Source organism: Canis lupus, chromosome 18 (genome assembly GCF_003254725.2).
Source record: "Canis lupus dingo isolate Sandy chromosome 18, ASM325472v2, whole genome shotgun sequence".
Classification (NCBI taxonomy): domain Eukaryota; kingdom Metazoa; phylum Chordata; class Mammalia; order Carnivora; family Canidae; genus Canis; species Canis lupus.
The window spans coordinates 17,793,191-17,816,088 of NC_064260.1; the positions used below are offsets into that span (position 1 = coordinate 17,793,191).

General features: G+C 38.8%; 3 protein-coding genes across 5 annotated transcripts in view; 2 read left to right on the forward strand and 1 right to left on the reverse strand.

The window, feature by feature from the left end:
- Positions 1-6,885, forward strand: part of RSBN1L (round spermatid basic protein 1 like) — a 60,508-nt gene extending 53,623 nt beyond the window's left edge. Inside the window, exons 6-8 of the mRNA XM_025449581.3 lie at positions 1,440-1,607; positions 2,849-2,957; positions 3,038-6,885. Coding sequence (XP_025305366.3) covers positions 1,440-1,607; positions 2,849-2,957; positions 3,038-3,679 — 919 coding nt within the window. The 3' untranslated portion in view covers positions 3,680-6,885. The remainder of the gene's footprint in view (positions 1-1,439; positions 1,608-2,848; positions 2,958-3,037) is intronic.
- Positions 6,886-14,360: 7,475 nt separating this feature from the next.
- Positions 14,361-18,569, reverse strand: TMEM60 (transmembrane protein 60). Of its 3 annotated transcripts, XM_025449584.3 has the most exons (3): positions 18,354-18,569; positions 17,107-17,226; positions 14,361-15,056 (listed from the first exon to the last, which is right to left on the reverse strand). In XM_025449584.3, the coding sequence occupies exon 3, from the start codon at positions 15,004-15,006 to the stop codon at positions 14,605-14,607; it is 402 nt and encodes a 133-aa protein (XP_025305369.1). In that variant the 5' UTR covers positions 15,007-15,056; positions 17,107-17,226; positions 18,354-18,569; the 3' UTR covers positions 14,361-14,604. The 3 variants fall into 3 exon arrangements, with proteins under 3 accessions (XP_025305369.1, XP_025305368.1, XP_048952637.1); XM_025449583.3 differs by lacking the exon at positions 17,107-17,226 and having other exon boundaries at positions 18,354-18,565; XM_049096680.1 differs by lacking the exons at positions 17,107-17,226; positions 18,354-18,569 and adding an exon at positions 17,928-18,205.
- A 330-nt stretch (positions 18,570-18,899) lies between these two features.
- PHTF2 (putative homeodomain transcription factor 2) overlaps positions 18,900-22,898 on the forward strand; it is a 113,621-nt gene continuing 109,622 nt past the window's right edge. Inside the window, exon 1 of the mRNA XM_025449382.3 lies at positions 18,900-19,067. The gene's annotated coding sequence lies outside the window, so the exon portion shown is untranslated. The remainder of the gene's footprint in view (positions 19,068-22,898) is intronic.

Sequence of the window (22,898 nt, forward strand, 5' to 3'; positions counted from 1 at the left end):
TTATAAATCATCTTGAGAATCTGAAAGTCTCTCCCCAGAACAAGTGCAAATATACATGTTTTACATGTAATTTAAAGGAGTTCACCAGCCCTCTGAGGAACCTGGCCTGCACCTCAGGGATTATTACCCATGTAAATGTGATGATTTCACATCACCCTGTTTAGCCTGACCTACTAATAACAACACTACCCAAGGCACTACTGTGCTAAATGCTTCATATAAAGTCTTAATTTGTTAGAATGCGGTGTTAATCATACCAGAGTTGTAGGCTTTCAAGCCCCTGTTAGCTTTCCATAGGAATCAATGTCCTCGTCTAGCTTTCAGACACATGCAGAACATTAATCACAAAGAGCAAAAAAAGCATGGTTTTTTTTTCGTCACATCACCTCTGTGTGTGTGTATATGTGTAATAAGACTGTAATACAAGAGTTCACAAGAGCAATAAGTTGTAGAGATTGAGCATGGGAAATTAGAGAATAGGAAAGAATGATTCTAGGGGTTTAGACTAAGATGAGAGGAGAAAATTATGGGGGCAATCTCAAGTTGTCTCTGAATGCCATAGAAAAACCATACAGGAAAATAAATAAGATGATGATTCCCAAAGAAATTCTTCTCACCCTTTTCCCCATCTGTAGCAAAAGTAGAGTTTTTGCATTCAATGAGTCTAGATGAGCCGTAGGGGGATGGCCAATGGCAGGTGGTTGTCTTCTAAGAGGGAGCTAAGATTTTCTTTCTGCCTCTAAAACAATCCTGCATGTTTTGTGGAAGTACTTATTACTTGGTGTTTTCATGCTATTTATCTGTTAGTCTTTCTCTCACTGGAGTATAAACTCCCATGAAAGTGGGAAACCTGTTATATTCATTACTGTTTTGTTCATTGGCTGCAGTGCCTAGGTAGGACCTGGTATATAGTAGGTATTCTATAAATATTAATTAATCCATTTTTAAAGTTACCTGTTTGTTCCATATATGCATCTTACATTAGCCATGTGACTTGAGGGGTGGAGAGGTAGGGGAATGGTTCTACAGATAAGGCCCAAACAAACCTTGTAAAGATTCTGGGCAGGAGAAATTGGGTAAACCACACCATCTGTCATTTCGTTGTTTATCTACCTTACAACTGCCACTTTTGTGAAGAGTGTGTTAGAAAAAGGAGTATGTGTTTTTGTTTGTACTTGTTCATTTTAAAAATAGAACCTGATTTGGAAGCAGATGATTTAAAATTTCCTTTTGTCTGAATTATGTGATTACTAAATGCTTCATGGTAGTTAAGCCTCTCAGTACATCAATACAAATGTTTCAAGGCGATTAAACCTTAATACACAGGACTGCCTCTTTCCCCCCACCTCCATTTTATATATATATAAAATGATGTATATTTTATATATATATAAAATTAATATATATAATATTGTATAAATGTAATTTTATTTTAACAGAACTACCAATGAAATAAAAAACCTGCAGTACCTACCTCGAACCAGTGAGCCCCGTGAGATGCTCTTTGAAGACAGGACAAGAGCCCATGCAGATCATATAGGACAAGGTTTTGAAAGACAGACTACAGCTGCTGTTGGAGTGTTGAAGGCTGTGCACTGTGGAGAGTGGTATATATTAACTAAGTGCCTTTTTTTTTTTTTAAACTGCTATTTTCATGAGAGGTTTTCTTGGGTGGTTTCTCTGTAATTCTCCTTACTGTAGGGAAAGAAAGTTTCAGTTTTCTTTGTATTTGGATATCCTTTTTTTGTTTGTTTTTAAAGATTTTATTCATTTATTCATGAGAGACAGAGAGAGAGAGGTAGAGACACAGGCAGAGAGAGAAGCAGGCTCTGTAGGGAGCCCGATGTGGGACTCCATCCCGGAACTCCAGGATCATGCCCTGAGCCAAAGGCAGATGCTCAACCACTGAGCCACCCAGGTGTCCCTGTATTTGGATATCCTAATTGTATAAATGCACTAAAGGTTTTCAGTTGTTAGAATGTAGTTTTACTCTTTTGAGTTTGACTGTAATAATTTCATTTTCTAAGTGACTAGATGTGAAAACAATTGTCTTGACTAAGGTTAAAGAAAAACTAAGGTTCACTTGGTGCTTACTGTATTGTCATTGTCCCTGATGAGAAGCTGGCATCATTATTAACTCTTCCTTCCCTGTACATTAATGTAAAGTATAAGGTTTAGATTTTATCACTGGTTTTTAGAAATTTGTTTATAATTTGCCTTAGTATGACTTTTTTTTTGGATTTATGTTGCTTGGAATTACATTCTAAAATCCATTTTCGAGCATGTTCTATAAAAATGTATTTGTATATTGCTGATTAATTGGATAATTTGGGCATTTTTTTAGAATTATATTTAAAGACACTATTAACCCCCACAAATAGAGTGATAATAGTTTATTAGCACTTTTCTAATGAGTATCTCTTAATTTATTAAGGATTACTTAGGAATTTTAGGTTTAATTGCAGTTATATGTGTATTTATTGGAAGAAAGTATTCTCTTCTCCCCATATTTATTACCTCCAATTTTTACATAGTAGCTTCATCTTTAGCATTTAATCTGTTATTGACCTTGAAGACAGAGCCCTTAGTTTTTTTATTTCAATAATTAACCAGTTCAAATGTGGTTATACATAGCTATAATAAAAAGAGGTTTTTTTTTTTAAATTTATGTTTAGGCCCAAACTCATGGTTTTATCCCTTTAAGTATGTAAAGTGGTCTTCTAATAACGTTTTAACTTTATTTCTAGGGACTCTTGTTTTGACCATAAACTATTTTTGCTTTAAATTTAATAAGGACTTAACAGAGTGAAATATTAATGGAAGATTCTTCATTATCTCATGTTTTTAGGCCTGCTCAACCCCGAATAACCAAAGATGTAATTTGTTTTCATGCTGAAGATTTCTTAGAAGTAGTTCAACGAATGCAGTTAGATTTACATGAGCCTCCACTTTCTCAGGTATATCTTAAAGCATTACTGTCTTCAGTTTAATTTTTATTGTGGAAAAGACTTAACAGTATTCCTGTTTCTTTTCTTAGTGTGTCCAGTGGGTTGATGATGCAAAACTTAATCAACTGAGGAGGGAAGGCATCCGCTATGCCAGGATTCAGCTGTATGATAATGACATTTATTTTATTCCAAGGAATGTTGTTCATCAGTTCAAGACAGTTTCAGCTGTATGCAGTTTAGCCTGGCACGTTCGGCTCAAGTTGTATCACTCAGAGGAGGAGATTGCTCAGAATACAGATACTCATGAAACAGGCACATCACCAGATTCCACATCATCAATTCTTCGATCTCACACTGATCACATGATTTGTGCTGTAAGCAAAACCTCCTTGGATTCTAATTTTTCAGACAAACTTCATTCTAAATCTGAATTACAGCAGATGAAACATGAACCTATTGCATCCGTAAGAATCAAGGAAGAACCTGTGAATGTTTATATTCCTGAAAAGACTAGAGCACCGAATAATATGGATGGCAAGAATGCTAAAGCAAAATTGGATCATGTTCAATTTACAGAATTTAAGATTGACATGGACTCTAAATTTGAAAATAGCAACAAAGATTTAAAGGAAGAATTATGTCCTGGAAGTCTCATAAGTCTAGTTGATACAAGGCAACATAGTTCAGCACATTCAAATCAAGATAGAAAAGATGATGACATTTTGTGCTAAATTTGTACATACCATTTAAAATTCTTTTTTTTTTAAAGTTAATAATGTAATAAAGATTCATGAATTCTGAAAGCAAGCCAAGGACTTGCTCCAAGTCTGTTACAAAATAGAGTTTATGTAGCTTTGTAACATTCCTCAGTGCCTGTCCATAACTGTGAAGTATCAAAGCACTTAGGGCCAGATGCACTGTAAACATTACAGGTTTAAACAAAAGGAGTCTTTAAAGAATCATTTGGTTTGGAATTATAGGTTTTAGAATAGAGCTGACATTAACATATATATATATTTTTTGTAATATGAGCCAGAATTCTTTTTTGACAATTTAAGGCTTTTCCATAGAGCTTATTTATACCAATTTTTTTTTCATTTTAATGTGTCAGCACTGTAGTGTAAATAGCTTTTAAAAAATCTTTTTAGTGTGATTTATACTGAAATGTGAGCCACTTAATAAAGGTTCATAATAATAAATATGTTTTCTCTTGGGTCTGCAAAAACACAAACTGACAATTCAGTTAAATCATTTATTTGGTCTATTATGTTTCTGCTGGTATATCAATTTACAGTGGTAATGGAGTGCAAATGTATGTATTCAAATCTAGCGAATATTTAAATTCCCCACATTGTGTAAGCATTTTTAAAACCAAGATTCAGTTATGAAAGCATATTTATATATGTGTGTATTATGGGAATATATAGAGATATGTATATCATATTTTGCATAACTTCTTTCTTAAATTGCTGAATAATATGAATATGTGAAACTTCCTAGCCTCACTCCCGGGAATACATTTTAAAATATTTATGTTCAACATTTAGAAAGCAGTTTAGGTAATAGAAGCAGTTTTATGAAGTTGGGGGAAACAAGGTCAGTTATTGGTATTTAACACTCAACTCATGAAGTAACATGGCCAGATTACATTGCCCTAACATAAATCTCCATAGTGTTTGGAATGATAAAAAAAAGTTGAGAAAATTTTCTTACTAATAGACACCTGTACTATATTTAATAGTAGCTGGGTAAAAATCTTTAGTTACAGAATGTTTCATTGTAAGCAGTTAAAATCCTCTTTTACATTTTTCTCAGAGAACAGGAGAAAGTATGATAAACCTAAGGGCCATGACTCAACTGCCATATACAGAGATATAATTAACAAAATAAGATGTGTTACCTCAGTTTTCTAAGGATCCTTCTCCCTACCCTAGCAAGGTAAACAACTTAGAATACTGTTTTGTTTTGTTTTCCCAAAACTCTAGAAAGTAAAATTAGGGTAGGAAACAGGATGGCTAGTGCCTAGCTAAAGATTAAAACAAATCTCTTCAGTGATGGACTTCAGCACTATTTGAGACTGCTTCCACTACTGTAATTAAAATCAAACAAATGTCTTTATGCTTTGATATAAGGAACTCTGCTCATTGCAAATTTATTTTATCTTTGGTATTTTTCTGGGCTTATACTTTGACGACTTTTAACTGAGGTTCTTTGTGTAGTCTTTTGGGTTACTGTTGCTCCTGAAATTGTTTCTGCTCCAGCCTTGTTTGTGGTACCCCTAAAACTGCTTATCTTTCTGGGCTAGGGAGAAGCCACTTAAGAGGCATTTCACCAGAAAAAAATCAATTGCAGCAGTGACATCATTTCTGGCCCACATTTTAAATGGGCTTGGCAAATATTGTAGGAAATCTCAATGGTTTATAGGAAATCAGTATATTTGCAATATAGGAATTTTCATGGGATAAGGAAAGTATAAATCATGATAATGTAAATAGGGATTCTGTTTTATATGTTAGTTTTAGCCTGCTCCTCATCACTTTAATCTTCTTTTTTAAGCTAAATTTATCATTTGCCATCTACCTTTTGGGGATAAAAGTTCATAACAAACTAGTATTGAGAAATAGGAGAGCATGTGGTTAAAATGTTTTCTTTTTTTAATTGAAGGGTGATATATTTAACAATGTTTTAGTTTTAGTTTCCTAGTAGTATACACATAGTTGCATGAGATCATACAGTAATAAAATGTCTTTAGGGTATCCCAAAAATATTATATATGAGCCTTAAACTTTTAACTAAAAGAAATATCTAAAACAACCACAGTGGTTGCTTTTAGGTGTAGTTTCTTATATAACCAATACTCAAAATTTCTCCATATTTTGAAAATTTAATGTTTTGTAAAATGCATACATCTCTGTGATGTATATATGATGTATGAAGTGAAATATAAATCAGTGGGCTCAGATTTCAAGATATAGCTTTGTCACCTTGAATAATGTTATATTCCTTGTCTTAGTGGGTTATAATTTTTGAATCCTCTTCGGATGCAATCTAAGAACTTGCTGACTTGCCTTTGTTAAACACAAATCATTTCTATTTCAATATTGCATTATTATTAATGGTTTCCTAGTAAGTACATTCCAAACACAAGTTTTTTGTTGATATTCCAATTTCTTGGACCAGAATGATAAAGTGCTTAAGATGTAGTTTCTATATGATCTTAAGCTATCTAAATAGTCATTATATAAAGTATTAAATTGATACACAGACCTTAAAAAAATAAGGTATATCAGTGGTGTCTGCTGCAGTGCTTTTTTTTTTTTTTTTTTTTTTTTTTAATTACTTTGCTTTATACCCTTTTAGCCAAGAAGTAGAACCTTTTCCATTCTCAGGTTAGTTGGTTAGCTAGCAAAAGAATTAAGCATTTGTGATATTTAGTTGAAAACTTTACTAAAGCCATATTCATTACCCTTAACCCTCAGGCTGCTGACCTTAAATAAAGATTAGGTTGATCTGGCACAGAACTGTGTGTGTGCACGCGTGTGTGTGTGCGTAAGATTATTGGAAATATTATGTTTATACCCACAGATATTCATTTTCAGTCCATTCTATAACTTTGGGGAAGGGAGGGGTCAGAGACATTAGGACAAATTTTATTTCTTGTGTTATGTCTTCACGGTATTTCATTAGTGTTCCTTGAAATGGTTTTTTCCCCAAATAACTTACGGCAGGTGAGATCATTTTTGTAAATAATAGATTAGCAGTGTTTTGTTGGTAAATTTTCATTCAGTTATTTTGTTGACAAGTTTATTGTCATGTAAAGCAAATACCTAAAAATTCGTTTTACATTTAGCAAAGATGCAAGATTTGATTTTAGAGTTTGAGAGGAATTTTCCTTGTCTTCCACCTTTTTAATAAATACTAAAATTGATAACTGTAATCTTTTTACCTTTGTTTTGTAATTATTTTCTTGTATTTGACATTTTCATTTCATCATCTTTAAAAGTTCTTGTTTCTGTCTTCAACCGAAGCCGTAAGATCTTGAAAGTGACTCCAATCTGAATACCTTTTTTTTCTCTTAAAAATTATCAAAAGTTGATTCATGCCAACCTAGAATATTGAGGATTACCTTAAGCAAGGTTATTAAACTAGTTATTTAGTTCAGTGTAGGTGCTGGGATAGCATGCTAAATCACTTCCCTTCCCTCTAGACAGGATTATTTCTATCCTAGGAGGGGCGGACAAAAATGCATTGTTTTCAAAGTATTTTAAGGTGGTAAAAAGTGACAGGATGGGTTTTAGGTCTTCAGACTGATAGAAGATCTGATTATTAATCTTTCTTCCACCTCATGTAACTATTTTGATATGTAAACAGAATTTTACTGGTTTTAGAATGCCTAGTCTATTTCATGAAAGAGTTAGTTATGTTTGACATGTTTGGCACTGACAGTGTACTTCAGATAAAACAATTAAAAGGACAACTTGGGAGAAGTATAAATTTCTATCTCTGCTCTGGCTTTTCTTTCTTTAGCATATCTCAGATGGAAATCATTGCTCTTTAGAATGTCAAGCACAAGAAGATAAAAGCAGAGATGCTTTTTTCTTTAAGTTTACAGATGTTGCAGGACATATCTTGACATATCTCTACCGGGAGGTCAGAGAAAGGAGGGGAAAACATCTTGGATTTCAGGTTATCTTCCCTTCTAGGACTTCAGACCCAATCAGGGAGTGTGAGAATAAAATGTGGGCAAATAGGATTTATGTTGGTTAGAAATTTAAAGTGAAATTATGACATACTACTTGTATGTCTTATTATCTGCCTTCCAAGAACTGCACTATTAAAATAATGAGAACTCTGGATCCTTCTACACATTTTGAAATTTAGAATTTTTTTTTAAATTTTTATTTATTTATGATAGAGAGAGAGAGAGAAAGGCAGAGACACAGGCAGAGGGAGAAGCAGGCTCCATGCACCGGGAGCCCGATGGTGGGACTCAATCCCGGGTCTCCAGGATCGCGCCCTGGGCCAAAGGCAGGCGCTAAACCACTGCGCCACCCAGGGATCCCCTGAAATTTAGAATTTATGCATCTATATTTTTAAAATGTTAAATCTGTACACTTGCCTATAAAGTTTATTGCTTTGGTACTACTGAAGACTACAAAGTATACAGATTCAGAGACAAGTCAGTAGAGTTGCAAATATTTTGCATAATGTTTAACATTTTATTTGGATAGGCAATTGCACATCCTCCCTCTACCCAAGTTTTTTCTTTCTTTAAAAGTTTTTGTTTTTAACTTAGCCAGACATTTATGTGACAAATCTTGGGTCTGTCTTCTTTTAAAAAAAAAACAAAAACAAAAAAAACCCCAAAAAAGCGTTTCTTCAGCCTGGCTTTTGTTTATGTTATTGTTTCATCTCTCTTTTTGATGACAAGGTTCTTGGAAATCTGTCTGCCTTCACTTCCTCATTTCACTACAATTTTGTCTTAATCTTCAGATTTAATCACCCAGCTGAAGTGGTAGTCTCAAAGGTCACCGTATGACTGCCAAATTCAGTGGCTTCATTCCTTAATACTTCTGTTTAATCCTTTCAGCACTTGTTAGTTTTGTACTCCTTAAAACTCTGTGTATATATAACCTATCTGTTTTGTTTTTCCATTTCTTTTTATTATTTTTTGCTTTTCCATTTCTTTGGATGTCTTCTTCAGCCATAGCCACCACTATTTAAAGCAGTCTCAGGTTCTGTCTCTACACTTTGTCCCTGAATTATCTTCGTGACCCCATGACTTGTCAGTGTTGGTTTCTCACTTCAGCTCTAATGATCTCTATAATCAGAACTAAATCCTTCTCTTCTCCCTTGCCCCCAAGCATTAGCTGTTCCTTTCCCTCCTAATTTGGTTATTGGCATCACTATGTCTCTACCTAGTCATTGCAAAAGTTACCTGGTTTCTCTTTTCTTCTATATACAATGTATTGTGAGATTTTCTTGAGTTGACCCCAGAAATGTTCATAATTTGTCTACTTGTTGTAGATGTTCACAGCCATGTTAGATGTTCATCTCACCAGGACTCTTAAAATATCCCAAAATGTTCTGGGCTGCCTGTACTCCTCTGCCCCTATGCCTGTTCCAGTCCATTCTTTGTTACTACCAGATTGATCTTCCTAAGACAGATATGATTGTTACTCTTTAGCTTAGAAATATTCTATGACTGTTTTCCTAAAGAATAGAAGCCAAACGCTCAGCATTACACCAAAAAGCCTTCATGATATGGCTTTTCCAGCTTCATCCATCACAATCTTCCATTAATGTGCCCAATTTCCAGCTTTACTGAGTGCCAGTACTTGCCATTTCTTTTGTGTACTTTAAAAAGTCTTTACCTTTGCTGGGGAAATCCCTGCTTGGAATACAACACTGTGAAATCTTTTTCCGAAACTTTAAACATCTCTTCTGTGTTTTACTGAGTTTATGCATTCCAACTGTCCCCTTTACCCCAAAGCTGGTGTAGAACCATTTCTTCCATCTGCTTCTTGTGTCCTTCTGTTCACATCATTAATATAACTATTAGTTAAGTATATGTTGGGCTCTAGCTAAACCATGAGCTGTAAGTTCCAATTTTATTTTTATCCCTTTGTGTCCTCAATGCCTAATATATACACCTGGTATTCAATAAATATTTGAAGGAACAAAAGTTGCACCTTTACTGGGGTGGGAAAAACTAATCATGTAGGTTTCTATGATTTAAAAACTCTGCCTCTGACTTTAATTCATAATGTAATTCTAGAATTGCAATAGAAAAGTGGAGAAAATTCGATCAGCAGGCACCATAAGGAGACTAAGTTTCTATTTGGTACTTCAGTCTTATGAATAAGGTTTAAGAAGTACCCCTGTTAAATATCTAGGCCCATTGGGCAATGTGGATAAAATAAGTATCGTAAAGATTGCTAAACCTGTAAGACCCAACTTTTTTCCTCCAACGAGAGATACACTTATTATAAACTGAGGATAAATTTAAACTAGACTTAAAATTATTAAAATGGCAAATCTAAGAAGCAGGTTTAGTATCTTATAGTCGGAAGCATGTTTTTATCATACTAAGTCTTATTTGGCAAGATGAAGTCTCCCTACTGATATAAATATTCAAAAATTGGGAATATTGAATGTGATAACATGCACCAATATTTTTAGTCTATATGTGTTCTGTTGCAGGAGTGAGACAAGGACATAAAGGTGGCACATTTTCACAGACCTCCTCCTGTAAAGCCTCTGATATGATACTATGCTGAGAACATTTGAATAGTACAGCTATGGGTAACGAAAGGGGACTAATAAACTTGTAAATGTTGAGAAATCAGTTTTTCCCATTGGTAAAAAGGTGGGGAGTGGGGGCAGGGAATACCTATCTATTCTGTTAATTGGTGGTGAGAATTAAATCAGAGAACATGCCAAGTGCTTGCTTAGTGCATTGGTTTATATATTGTAGACACTACAAATGTTAGCTTCTGATCCTAGAATTAACACAGAAGAGCTATGTTCTGGGTCAGCCTAATCATTTCACACCTTTCTCACTAATTATCTCTTCTCTGCATTCCTCCCTCTAGTTTTGGGCAAAGGATAGGCATCTGGGAAGAGGAAAATGTTTATCAAGGGATCATGAGATTTGGTGGAAGTAGGTAGATTTCAAAAACTTACTTCTTCCTAGTTCACTATTTTGCCCAGGGCCAGCAATTCAAAATCATGTCTTGTTACAGACTGCCCTTTTCTGATTACAAATTAGTATTTGTAGTATATAGATGATGGCAGTAAATTTACTTCATGGTATAAGATACCAGTATGATTACAGTATAACTTGAACACAGGACATGCAAAATGAGAGTAAAACATTAAAATGTAAAGTAGATCCCTCTCATAAAAGCTTTTAACCCAAGGTTACCTTATCTGGCATTTGGTAACTGGTATGTATCTTCCATGGATGCCATTTTTTTTCTTCTGTAGCAAACCAATTTTGGAAATAGCTTTTGGAGTTAAAACTTCTCCATTTTTCAGGGATCATGGGCTGATCTCATTTCATTTATCTGGGCTTTAGTTTTTCCATCATTATAATGAGGCTTTTTCCCCCTGTTTGTTTTATCCTGGTTCTAATATTATAATTCCCGTGTACTTTCACTATGTCATTAATTATAAGAACACCAACAATACTTTGAGGACAACTGATATTTACTGTGGAAACATGACCAATTAAGATTAAAGGAAACTCGTTTTGTAGTTTGTGGCTTGTTTCTTAATGTAATGCTAAAAGGACTCTGATTAATTTTCTCTCAGTAAAGAGAAATAACTATTTTTGATGACACAGATGCATAGTAATTAATATGCCTGCCCCTATATGAAAATGCCTCTATGGTTTCCTCTTCTTTTTTGGCCATCACTTCTGTTCATTAGTCAACGTCAGTTTCTCTTACTTGCTGCATTGTAAAAACAGACTGGAAAGCAGATGATTTAATTTGTAAGATTAATAACTTAAAATTACAGTAAACTCTAGCCCACAAATGGAAGCTGTGTGCAACTATTTTTCTTGGTGCTTGGAAGCTCTCTTGCTGGATTTGTGTTCATGTTTCATGTGGTGGATTGATGGCACCAATATACTCAGCCTCTGCTCATGAAATACTGCTGAACAAGTTGTGAATTCTTTCAATATTTTCTACTTTTCACATTTTCAAGTCATAAAAAGTTATTTTGTCCACAAGTTGCTTTTACCCAGACTTTCTGATAAATCTTTTGCTCCACACCAGATTACATTACTTCTTACCCATGTTGACCTGGAAAATACTGGTTTCACAAGGAACCTTTCATGTTTAAGTTAAATCTTTGTATTATAAACAAAATATCCTAGAACTAAAACAGGAAGGTATTTTTCTGCAATACTGTTTATATATTATTCCATTAGTTTTGCTTTTTCTGTGAGCATAATTTCTATCCTATTTTTAATTACTTAATGTTTTAAGTGTATTCCAACCACTGAGGCTGTGATATTGTGTTTTATAAGAAATACACATCTGGTCTTCATCCCTATTCCTGGCACAGGAATTTAACACCCTTAGAATTTTCTAAGTGTTTAGCATGAAAAAGGTGTCTTTTGAACTTACGTTAATGAGGTAACTTGGAAAACTCCTAGGTAACTTAAGGATGGGGGCTGGTTGCCAGGGAGAAACAACATTGTGATTAAAGGGTTAGAACTCCTCCTTCCTTATCTCCAGGGGAGAGGAACTGGAGATTGAGTTCAGTCACCAATAGCCAATGATTTCATTAATATTCGATGTAATCAAGCCTCCATAAAATCCTAAAAGGACAGGGTTCAGAGAGCTTCTGGGGTGGTGAACACAAGGAGATGGAAGAAGAGTGGTATGCCAGGAGACCATGGAAGCTCCTTGCCCCTTCCCCATACCTTGCCTTACCATTTCTTCCATCTTGCTGTTCCTGAGTTATATTCTTTTATAATAAACTGGTGATCTAATAAGTAAAATGTTTCTTTGAGTTCTGTGAGCTGCTCTGGCAAATTAATCAAGGGAGTCATGAGAACAATCTATAGCTGGATTTGTAACTGGTATCTGAAGTTTGGAGGGAGGAGGTATCTTCTGGGATTGCACCCTTAACCTGTGGTATCAGATACTATTTCCAAGTAGTGTCAGAACTGAATAAATTCCTTGGTGGTATGGGGATAAAACGCACATTTGATTTGGTGCCAGAATCAAGGAGGCGCATGTCAGTAACTTGCGCTGCTTTAAGGTATTTATTTAGTCTAGTTAGTTTATTTAGTTTATTTACCAAACTAGGTAAGAAAATGTTCTACTTTCTGGGAACCTTTCAGATACTATTACAATTAACTGACCCTCATGGATCAACAGGTTGGTTATTGTGTTGCCTTTTAGATACAATTCTTACCCAGGTTTCTCTCTTAATTGGAGACCTGTTCCACCTTTTCTCTTAGAAATCTCATATAGAATTTTTGCTTTTGCTTGTTTTATGGCCTAGCTCACAGGTCTGTTTTTTGTGTGGCTGTGAGGCAAGAATAGTTTTTATAGTTTTAAGCAACTGGAACAAAAGCCAAAAGAATACTACTTTGTGATATGTGGAAGTTTTACAAAATTTAAGTTTCATTGTCCATAAAATTTTATTGGAACATAATCATGGTTTATGGCTGCTTTCTCATCACAGAGCTGACTTGAGCTGTTGAGATAGAAAGCTTAAAATATTTATTATATAGACATTTATGGAAAATTTCTGCTGACTCCTGACCCAGCTAATTGCATGTGATGCTGTCCTTTTCCTTTTCCCTGTGAGAGAGCATCCTTAGATAATACTTGCACAGATACAACTTCTGCTGAATTTCAAAATCCTCCTGTCTGGTTTCTAATAGAAACGAAAGCTTTCTTCTACTTTGAATCTATCATTAGAGAGACCAAATAGTTTGGAACTCTCAGTTGAACAAGGAATATCTGATCAAGTCTGGAACATTATGTTCCCCAAATTAACTGTCCTTTTCCATCCTATTTTTAGAAGCTCAAAATAGGAATATATACCAATTATAAGACAGTAAAACGCTTGTAACTGATCGTTTTTTATTTATTTAGCTTAGCTCTGTAGTTTCAAACAAGGAGTTAAAACCATATTAATCTGATGTTGTAGCTTAAACGTTGTCATGTTATGTGCTTTACAAAGGAGAACTAGACCAAAATGCTATAGTCAAAGCAATCCTCTCAAGTATTACCACCTAGGAATCACTTTCTTGTGTGTTAGATATTTTTAAAACAAACAAAATACTACTTTGGGTTCTTCCCAAAGCTAAAAGTGAGGGCGGTGTAAGGGCAGGAACAATCACCTGCTTTAGGGTTATAATGCACTTAAGACTGTTTGGAATTCTTACAAGTGATGTCACCTATGCTTCCCTGGAATGGTTTAAGTGCCTTTGGTAGGATCACCTATAAACTCTCAGACCAGGACTTCTAAGAGTGAAAGGGGCACTAACTTCCTGAGGCTCAGGACAACAGGCATAAAGGGGACCGGTCCTGATTCAACCAGGATGAAAGGCCCCCCTCTCACTTTAGAAGAGGCAAAGCTCTGCTCAGTTCTAGTATGCCATCTCTAATTCATGGGTTTTAAACAGAAGGAAAAAGTGACACGTTAGCTTAGATAAAAATCTGTTAAACTTTCAGATTATTTGTGAATGTAAACATGAAGTGACACGACTAAGTATTTCACTAACTAGGTTTTTTTCTTAGTAATTTACAAGCACAAATGACCATTTACTTTGGTCATAATGGGGCTATGATATATTAAACTTCTATCCAAATAATGTAGATTAAAGACTTTAAAAATTGACCACATATGTACAACAGATTATTTAAGAGTCAAGTAGAAAAATGAGGTCAAAAAACAAACTTTATTTATATAGGGATAATAAGGATATTAATAACTGAAATATTGAATAATTAAGCTTTGGATTGACTAGAAGTCCATGATTCACAAAGACTATTTTATGGAAGCAGTATAAAACTACATTTGGTTATTTTTCTCAGTTCTCTGGTATTCTTCAAGCTTGCAAAGATTCAAACACTTTAATGATAGCTTGTTGAACAGCAATAAAATGAGATGATGTCCTTAGAAGTCAGTCTCTCACAAAAAAGACGTTATATCCAAGTTCTATCAAAGCCCCAGCCAGTAAGGCCCATAAAGGAATGAAGACATAGGACAGATTCATGGTAGTAAACTGTTCCAGTTTAGCACAGAGTGCAAGGCAGAAGGCTAATTTAAGTAACATTGCAATGAGGTACCAGGCTTTTTTTTTTATATTGTGTGATCCATGTCGAGGGTCAAAGCCAGACTTACATCGCCCAGCCATTTTCACAATCAGCATGACAAGAAGGATAGTATCAAATATCCAGACTGGAATAAAAATGAGGAACCAGTTCCAAGGTGCCTTCTCATCCAGTTTCAACACCAACATGATCAAGAAGAGTAATGTGAAAAGCCAGGTGAGTAGTACTCTCTGAGCCAAGGACATTCTCATTTAAACAGTTTAAAGAAGCTGTTGCAGAGTCGAAAAAAGGGAAATATACCCTAAGAGAAGGAAAAAAAGTCAGGATTGTTTCGATACCAGAAAAAAAAAAAAATCACTTCCATTCCTGGTGAACAAAGCTGGCTCTTCCCCACTCACAGATTTCCTATTTTTGATAACATTCTATTATTTTACCTTTCAAATTCCATTAAAATTTGTAGCCACCTTTGACAACGTTACATTCATCATTCCCTATAGCCCATGACAAAATGCAATAAAACTTGTAGTATATCAACTGGGCATGAGCTCTATTCAAAATGTCTCAAGAATAGTCTGGTCCTTGTCATTGCTGTCACTCAAGTCCAGGTACTCATGACTTTATTCCTGTACCTCAAGGATATTCTTATATTCTTTTTTGTACATCTGTACATCCAAAATTTCACCTAATTTCAACATATACTAAGAAAAAGCATTAAAAAATCAATGTACTGAAAAAAGAGGAAGTGGTATTAGGTCAAGGGAGGAGAGTTTTAATAAAGAGGGAACGGTTAACAAAAATTCAGATATTAAATAGAATTCTGATTCTAAGGAGATCACTGGGCTAAATAATATAGAACACATTGATAATACTGGATTTTCACATAGTTTAGCCTATACTTTTTTTTAATAAAACTTTCTCACTGAAATTCTTACAAATACCAATTTTCTTAGTCTGAATTTTTTTTTTTTAATTTTTATTTATTTATGATAGTCACACAGAGAGAGAGAGAGCGAGGCAGAGACATAGGCAGAGGGAGAAGCAGGCTCCATGCACCAGGAGCCCGATGTGGGATTCGATCCTGGGTCTCCAGGATCGCGCCCTGAGCCAAAGGCAGGTGCTAAACCGCTGTGCCACCCAGGGATCCCAGTCTGAATTTTTCTTTTTACAACTCACTATTTTTTGGTTTGTGGTATAGATCCTGACTTTTTTACTACTTCCTATCCAATCATCAAGACCATTTAAACTTCTGACATTTTGTTATTAGATGCTAAATTATTCGATAATTACAGCCCTTTCTTTTTTCTTTCTCTCTCCCTTTCTTTCTTCCTTCTCTTTTTCCTTCTCAAGTAAGCTCTATACCCAATTTGGGGCTTGAACTCAGGCATCTGAGATCAGGAGTCACATGCTCAACCAACTGAGCCAGCCTGGCAGACCAAAGCTATTTCTTATATCCCTAAAATATAAGATCTGTCATATATCTATCTAAGATATAGATCTGTCTTATTGATCTATATTTGTTTTGCACTAGTACTATATGACTGTGATTAGATATGTTCTAGGATGTACTCTAATATCTGAAAGGCCTACAACCCACCTACTCATGGATTTCTTCTCCAGAATATTTTGCCCTTTCCTTTTTTTTCCCCCACGCTAAAATCACTAATTCTTAAAAACTTAGGATTTTGATTGGAACACTTTAATCTATAAAACTTTAGTATAAGCATTTATTTAGTCTTCACATACAGGATGACAGTATTGTCTATACTTGTTCAAGCTTTTTATATTAACCTTGTGACCACTTGGAAAAAGGGTAAGTAGAATGGAAATCAGAAGCCAGACTGTATGCAGTTGAGTGAGGGGTTAAAGAAGATAACAAAATGTAAACAGTTGACAACATTTTATTCCTCTGAAATACCTGGAGAAGATAAAGGACAAGACAAAGAATGAGATTGAGAAAGGGCCAATAAGAAATTTTTCAGTAAAGGAAGAATCTGAATATGATTATAAACGGAGGGAAATAAGCCACAAAAGAGTGATAGATTGAGAGGACATTTGATGAAAAGAGGAAAAGATCAGAAGGTGGTGGGACAGCAAAAGCATGAGGGGTAGGATTACAAATGCAGGAATATGAGAAACAAGGAAAAAGCAAAGAAACAGGCTAGATGAATAAAATGCCCTAGATTAGCATGTTTAATTATATTTTAAAACTAACTCTGATATATCCTTTGATACACCTCTACTACTTCCAACAGTGGGGCAAGAGCATGTATCTGTTTTGCTGTAACAGTGATGTCCTGGGGACCTCCTAACTCCCCCTTTCCCCTTACGCCCATCTGCTAGTATTCATTTACTTAGCTGGCAGATCGGGATGCTTCATACTGCAGTATGAAAAGCGGAGGCTTTTGCTCCCAGGAAGGCATTTTCTCCAGGTCTCCTTTCCTGACCAAAGGCTGCCATGGTGGCATAGGAGGCTGAATTTGGAAGAAGAGGTATGAGGGGTGTGTACTGATTATTAACTACAAACGGATTTCATGTTGTAAATCAAGTTTACTCCATCCCGATCTCCAAACTACCTGGCCATTTTTGTGAACCTTCAAAAAGTCTATGATAATACACTTGTTTAAGCACAACTTTTCCATCAGTAACTGGATGAGTCGGGGTTTATTTTTTTCGCATATGGGACTGAGTAAGCAACTGGTCAGAGAAAGGGTTGCTGCAATCAATCAACACAGGTACTTCAGGGTCGCAGATGGAAGGACACGCAGGCTTGTGGCTTCAAGTTTCAAAATGCGGGATGCAACAAATTTCTGTATGAAGCACTACTACACTGACATTTAAGTGATGCCGGAAGAAGCCTGGATGCTGGGCTACACCACCCATTTTACTCCTTTATTCACAAATCGTCATTAATTGCAGTAATTGTATTTGTTGCCTACTACTATTACTATCACTCTTTCTCGGGGGGGGGGGGGCGGGGGGGAACTGCATACTCCAACAAAACAAAAATTTGCTCTGCTTTAAAGCTCTGTTTGAGGTGATGCCTTCTGGCCTGGAAGATCGTTTAGTTCATATGCTTCCTCACTGCCAAAATCTTCTGCACCGTCTCAAACTGGAAATCAGAAGGGCTGTGCCCAGAGGGCCAGCATCTATCACCTGCGTGTGCGCTCATTACCTTGCCCACGGTGCTCGCCACACCATGTCCACTGCTTCTCTCGCTAGGGCCGGTGCTCTCCCAAATAAACGCCCCTCGTCCCAAAGGCCAGGGACAGTTCTGCTCATGAGCCTGCAAACCCAACTCCTCTGAACAAGGAGTCGCTTTCGGGCGGGCCCTGCTGCGACAGCCTTGGCCAAGTTCACCTTCCTTCCGAGGAGGATGCTGCTCACACCCGATAGGGCCTTGGGGTCTGTGTCCCCCACTGCGCTCGCCCCCGACCGGGCCCCGGAGCTGTGGGAGCTGCGCGGTTTCCTGCCCTCGGGAGCCCGGCGCCCAGCAGGTGCCGGCGGGGGCGCGGCGGGGCCCGGAGCACCGCGGGGCCGGGGCCGGGGCGCCGGGGGCAGCGCACTCGCGACGCAGCCGGCCCGGGGCGCCCGGACTCACCTGGCAGCGCCGCCGGCCGGAGAGCGGGGAGGGCCGCGGAGACCAGAAAGCTCGCCAGTTTGGATCCTCGGCCTTTTCCACCCTTTCTCCTCCATTAAATCCAGAGCCCGTCACATGATAACCAAGAGAGAGATCTCAGTTCCGCCTCGCCGGGGCAGCGCGGCGGCGGCTCCGGGCTCCAGCTCGGGCCATGCCCACATCCGGGGCGGGGCCTCAGCGCCCCCAGGCCCGCCCCCTCTCTCTATAGGCAGAGACGGTGCCAATCCGGGTTCAGAGGCCCTTCGCCTTGTGCTAATTGGGCCGTTTGGCCACACTGCGAACCAACCGACCTTTCCTGACGTTCGGGTTTGTCAAAAAGGCGGCTGTAAAAGGCGGCACTAGGCCCGCCCCCCTGCCGCCACGGGCTAGGAGCCCCGTCAGTCTCAGCGCCGCCCGGAGGGCCCGTGGCCCCATTGGTCGCCCCCACGCCAATCAGGCCGCCGGCCCCGCCCCCGCGGGCGCCCCGCCCCTCCCGCCCGCCCCGCCCGCGCGCCGAGACTGCGGGCTCCGGCGCAAACCCCGCGGGAGAGGGGGTGGGGCGGCGGCCGTGGAGGAGCGCGCCCGCCGGCAGCCTCGTCGCGACCGCTCCGGCTCCCGCAGCGGCGGCGGCGCTCGCCTCGGAGCCTCCCGCGCGCTCCCCAGCCGCCTCCTAGCGGCGCGGCGCCCGCTCCTCCGGTAAGAGCCGGCATCGCCTCCGCGCCCGGGCGGGCCGTGGCCGGTCTCTGGCTTCTGACAGACCCCGGGGCGGCAGCGGGACGAGGGGGCAGAGCGGCGGGCGGGACGCAGGCGGGGGCTGCGGGGCCGCGGGGCCGGCGCGTCGCCCTCCGCCGCGGGCGACTCCCCGGGCGGCCGCTGGCACCTGCGCGCGGGCTCCGCCGCGGTCGCCTCCCATCCTCGGACCGCTGCAGCGGCTCAGCCTCCCGGCTCCGGGCGCGCGCCGTCCTCGAGCCTCGAGGGGGTCGGGCCGAAGCCCCCCGCGCCCCGCGCCCCGCGCCGCCGCCTCCTGGGCTCCCTCCCCCGGCGCGGGGCTGGGGGCGCGGCGGGCGCGGGGCTGGGGGCGGGGGGCCGGGGGCCGAGCCGCGGCGGCCGGGGGACCACGCAGGGTCTCGGCCGCGCTGTGCGACGCGCGCGGACTGCGGCGCCGGTGCCGCCAGCCTCCCGGGCCGGGACCAGCCCGCCGCCCGCCGCCCGCCGGACCCGCCTTGTCCCCGGCCGGCCGCTGCGGACAAGCCAGTTCTGGTGTGGCTCCCCGAGTCCCGACTTCCAAACTCAACACCTCCTTCTCTAACTTTGGAGATCATTCTGTCACTGGTCCATCACTCTTTATTTTTAGCCTAACCAAAGAAAAAAAAAAAAAAAAGAAAGAAAGAAAAAGAAAAGGGAACTGCTTTATATCATCCTATGCCGACTAGGCAGTGCAGACTCTGAAACATCTATTAATCCAAGTATTGGCATACCAAGCTCTGTTCAGATTCGTGAATTAGTCCCTATTTTGTGATGCACACTTGCTGTCTCTGTTTATGGTATCTCCTGCTTACCTTGAGGTTTTTGTTGTTGTTGTTAATTGGATGCTTTGATTTTACAGTTTTTGGTTAGCTTTAGGATTTTTCTTTGTTTCTCCACACACACACACACACACACACACACCCCGCGCATCCCCGAGACTTTGCGTTTAGTCATAGTATTTGCTCTTGTTTGTAGAGTTCATGTTTTTCTTTTTTTAATCGTTTCCTCCCAAATTGGATTTTCTCATAACATTTTTAAAGTTGGAAGGGGGAATTCTGAGAATTTGGAAACTATGCGCTTTAGCCTAAAGTGCTGTAAAATAGCAGAACAATTTGAAATCCTAACTTCTTGGAGTCGACATTGCTAAGTTTAGGAGAAGGCAGGGGGTGTCCCCGGCCAGCTGTAGTTCCAGAGGGAAGGAATCCAGAGGTCTGGGGAGAATGAGCCGCGCCGCTGACACCAGACCCAGGGTGGTTCCAGGAAAATTTCTTGCTGGGAAAATAGCCTGCCTCCCACACAGGTTAGTTGTGTGCATGCATCAAATACTGTTAAGTTCGGTCCTAGTAAGGTAGGAAGTGTCTTTTCTAATTTTTTTTTTTTTTTTTTACCACTTTCTGATATGGAATGAAAATGTAGTAAGAGAAAAAAGTATGACGTACAGTGGGGGCACTCTTGTATAGTTAAACCTCCCAGCATAGACTTTGAGTCCCAACTGGCAATGGACGGTTGGCCCTAAAAATCAGGTAGCTGCCCTGAGCAATTTTTATTTGATTATTATTTTTTAAAATATGTATCTATTTATTTTAAGTAAGCTCTACACCCAACGTGGGGCTTGAACTCAACAACGCGGAGATCAAGATCACATGCTCTGGTGACTGAGCCAGCCAGGCATCCTGGCCTGAGCAATTTTATTTTATTTTTTTGGCTCAAACAGTTTTTACGCTAGCCCATTTAATACAAAATTGCAAGGAATTTGTAATTAAAAAGGCTACACTAGACTAAGCCAAAGAAAATTTAGAATGGCATGTAGAAAAAATGGGGATCGAAAAATTATTTGGATTGCTTCCATCCCATCTTGTTTAATCTTTATAAAGCTGTGAGATATGAACTGTGATTACGGTTCTGTTTTATAGATGAGTTAACCAAAGCCTAGCTTAACTCATTTGTTCAAGACTTCTCAGCTCATAATTGGTGGAGGTGGGATTCAAAGCGAGGCAATCTGATTACAAAGCCTCCATTCTCAGCCAGTATGCTTTACCACCACAGGGCTTCTTAGAGACTGGGTGCAAGGAGACTAATCAGTGGAAAATAATGCTGCAAAATCATAAACAGAATGAGGATATTATACATATTCAGTAACACTTTGAGTCACTGTATATAGACACTGTTGAGTATTGCTGGGGGCGTAAGGATGGTGTCACCTTTCTTGTCTTTAGTAAGGGAGAGAAACAAATAAGGATAATATAACAATATATACTATTAAGAGAGTGCCATAGAGTCTGTAATTTAATGCAAGAGAATTTGGTTGAAGTTTAGACACACTGGCGTTTGAATTCCTGGTTGGCTTTGTTCCCTTTAACATGATAGTAAACCTTTTTTCAGCTTCAGTTTTCTTATCTATCCATTAAGTGGAGAGGATGTTACTTCAGAGGGGAGTATTAAGCATTAAATAGAATATGTAAAGTCCTGGCACACTGGTAAGCCCTGAATGAAGAAGACTGAATAATATTCAGAGACAGTGGAGAAGGGGTTGGAGGTGTAGCAGGAGCTATCACTGGAGCCCTAAAGGGTAAATAGTAGTTTTCATTGTTGGGGAAGGAAGGCATCTCACTCGGGTAGAACAGGATGCAGGGTCACAGACCAGGAATATGGATTGTTGAGGGAATAGCAAGTAATTGTAGCTTTGTGTAAAAAGTATTTGCGAAGGTCAAAATTTAAGTGGTAATTGTATATAAATGTGGCTCGTCAAGGTGACCACTACCGGGTTTTGGCAGTTGGAAATTGCATATTTAGGTATTAAAATTATAGGAAATTCTCAACAGTTTTGTGCAGTGTTACGCTTTTGTTTAATATTTACCTTTTAATACCTTTTAATTTTCCCCAGTGTCAGTTAAAACTTCTTTTCCAAATGTGTCCAGCTAAGCAGTTTCATCATTTCATTGCAGTATTTCATTCTAAGCTGTAAAGGAAGATTTACACCACTAGAGGCATTTGCACTTAATTTGTGGAATATATTTTGGGATTATTTATAAAAGAAGAATCTTGAAGTGACTTGACTTTCCTTAACCCCTGTACCTAGTATGTAGCCACACAGGGCTAATATTGCAAACTACGCTTTGTATATATATATATGTTGACTGTCTTTTCTGAATCCAAATTTGAGACATAACAGTGTTTTAAATTGGGGCTGTTCTTTAAAAATCTGAGAAAAAGTCCCATGTGTATGTCTTCCCTTCAGGTTAGCACAGAACCATAAATACTGTCATTGGATTTACAAATGTAGATCACTTCATGACCAGAATTATTTGGCTAAGTTGAAAATCTTACATGCCATTATAAGAAAGCTGCATTTTTATTCCAACTTGTTAGTCTCATACAAATCGCTAAAATGACACAAAATACAGAGATCAGATTTCACTTCAAAAAAACTGCTTCTTGGAACAGGTAGTTTCAGAGCACAAGGAAAGAAAATATGCTGGACTTCGTTCTGAGTAGTGAACAGGAACTGGGCAGGAAATGGCTGTGGCTGAACCCACTACCTGATAATAATCATAACATGATTGAATTTGACATTTAATGAGAGGAAGTAAAGGGGGGAAAATGTGCACTGTATGCAGCTTTCCAGTTTTAGAAACAGTAGGGGAAAAGGGCTGTTAAAAGTGTTTCTACAGAAATTTTGAAGATACGTAGTAGGCAGTCATATTTGTTGCATGAATGGCAGCACCTTTGTAAAACATTCAGTAAAAGGTCTGTTACAGATAGTAAAAAATTTATGAAAGT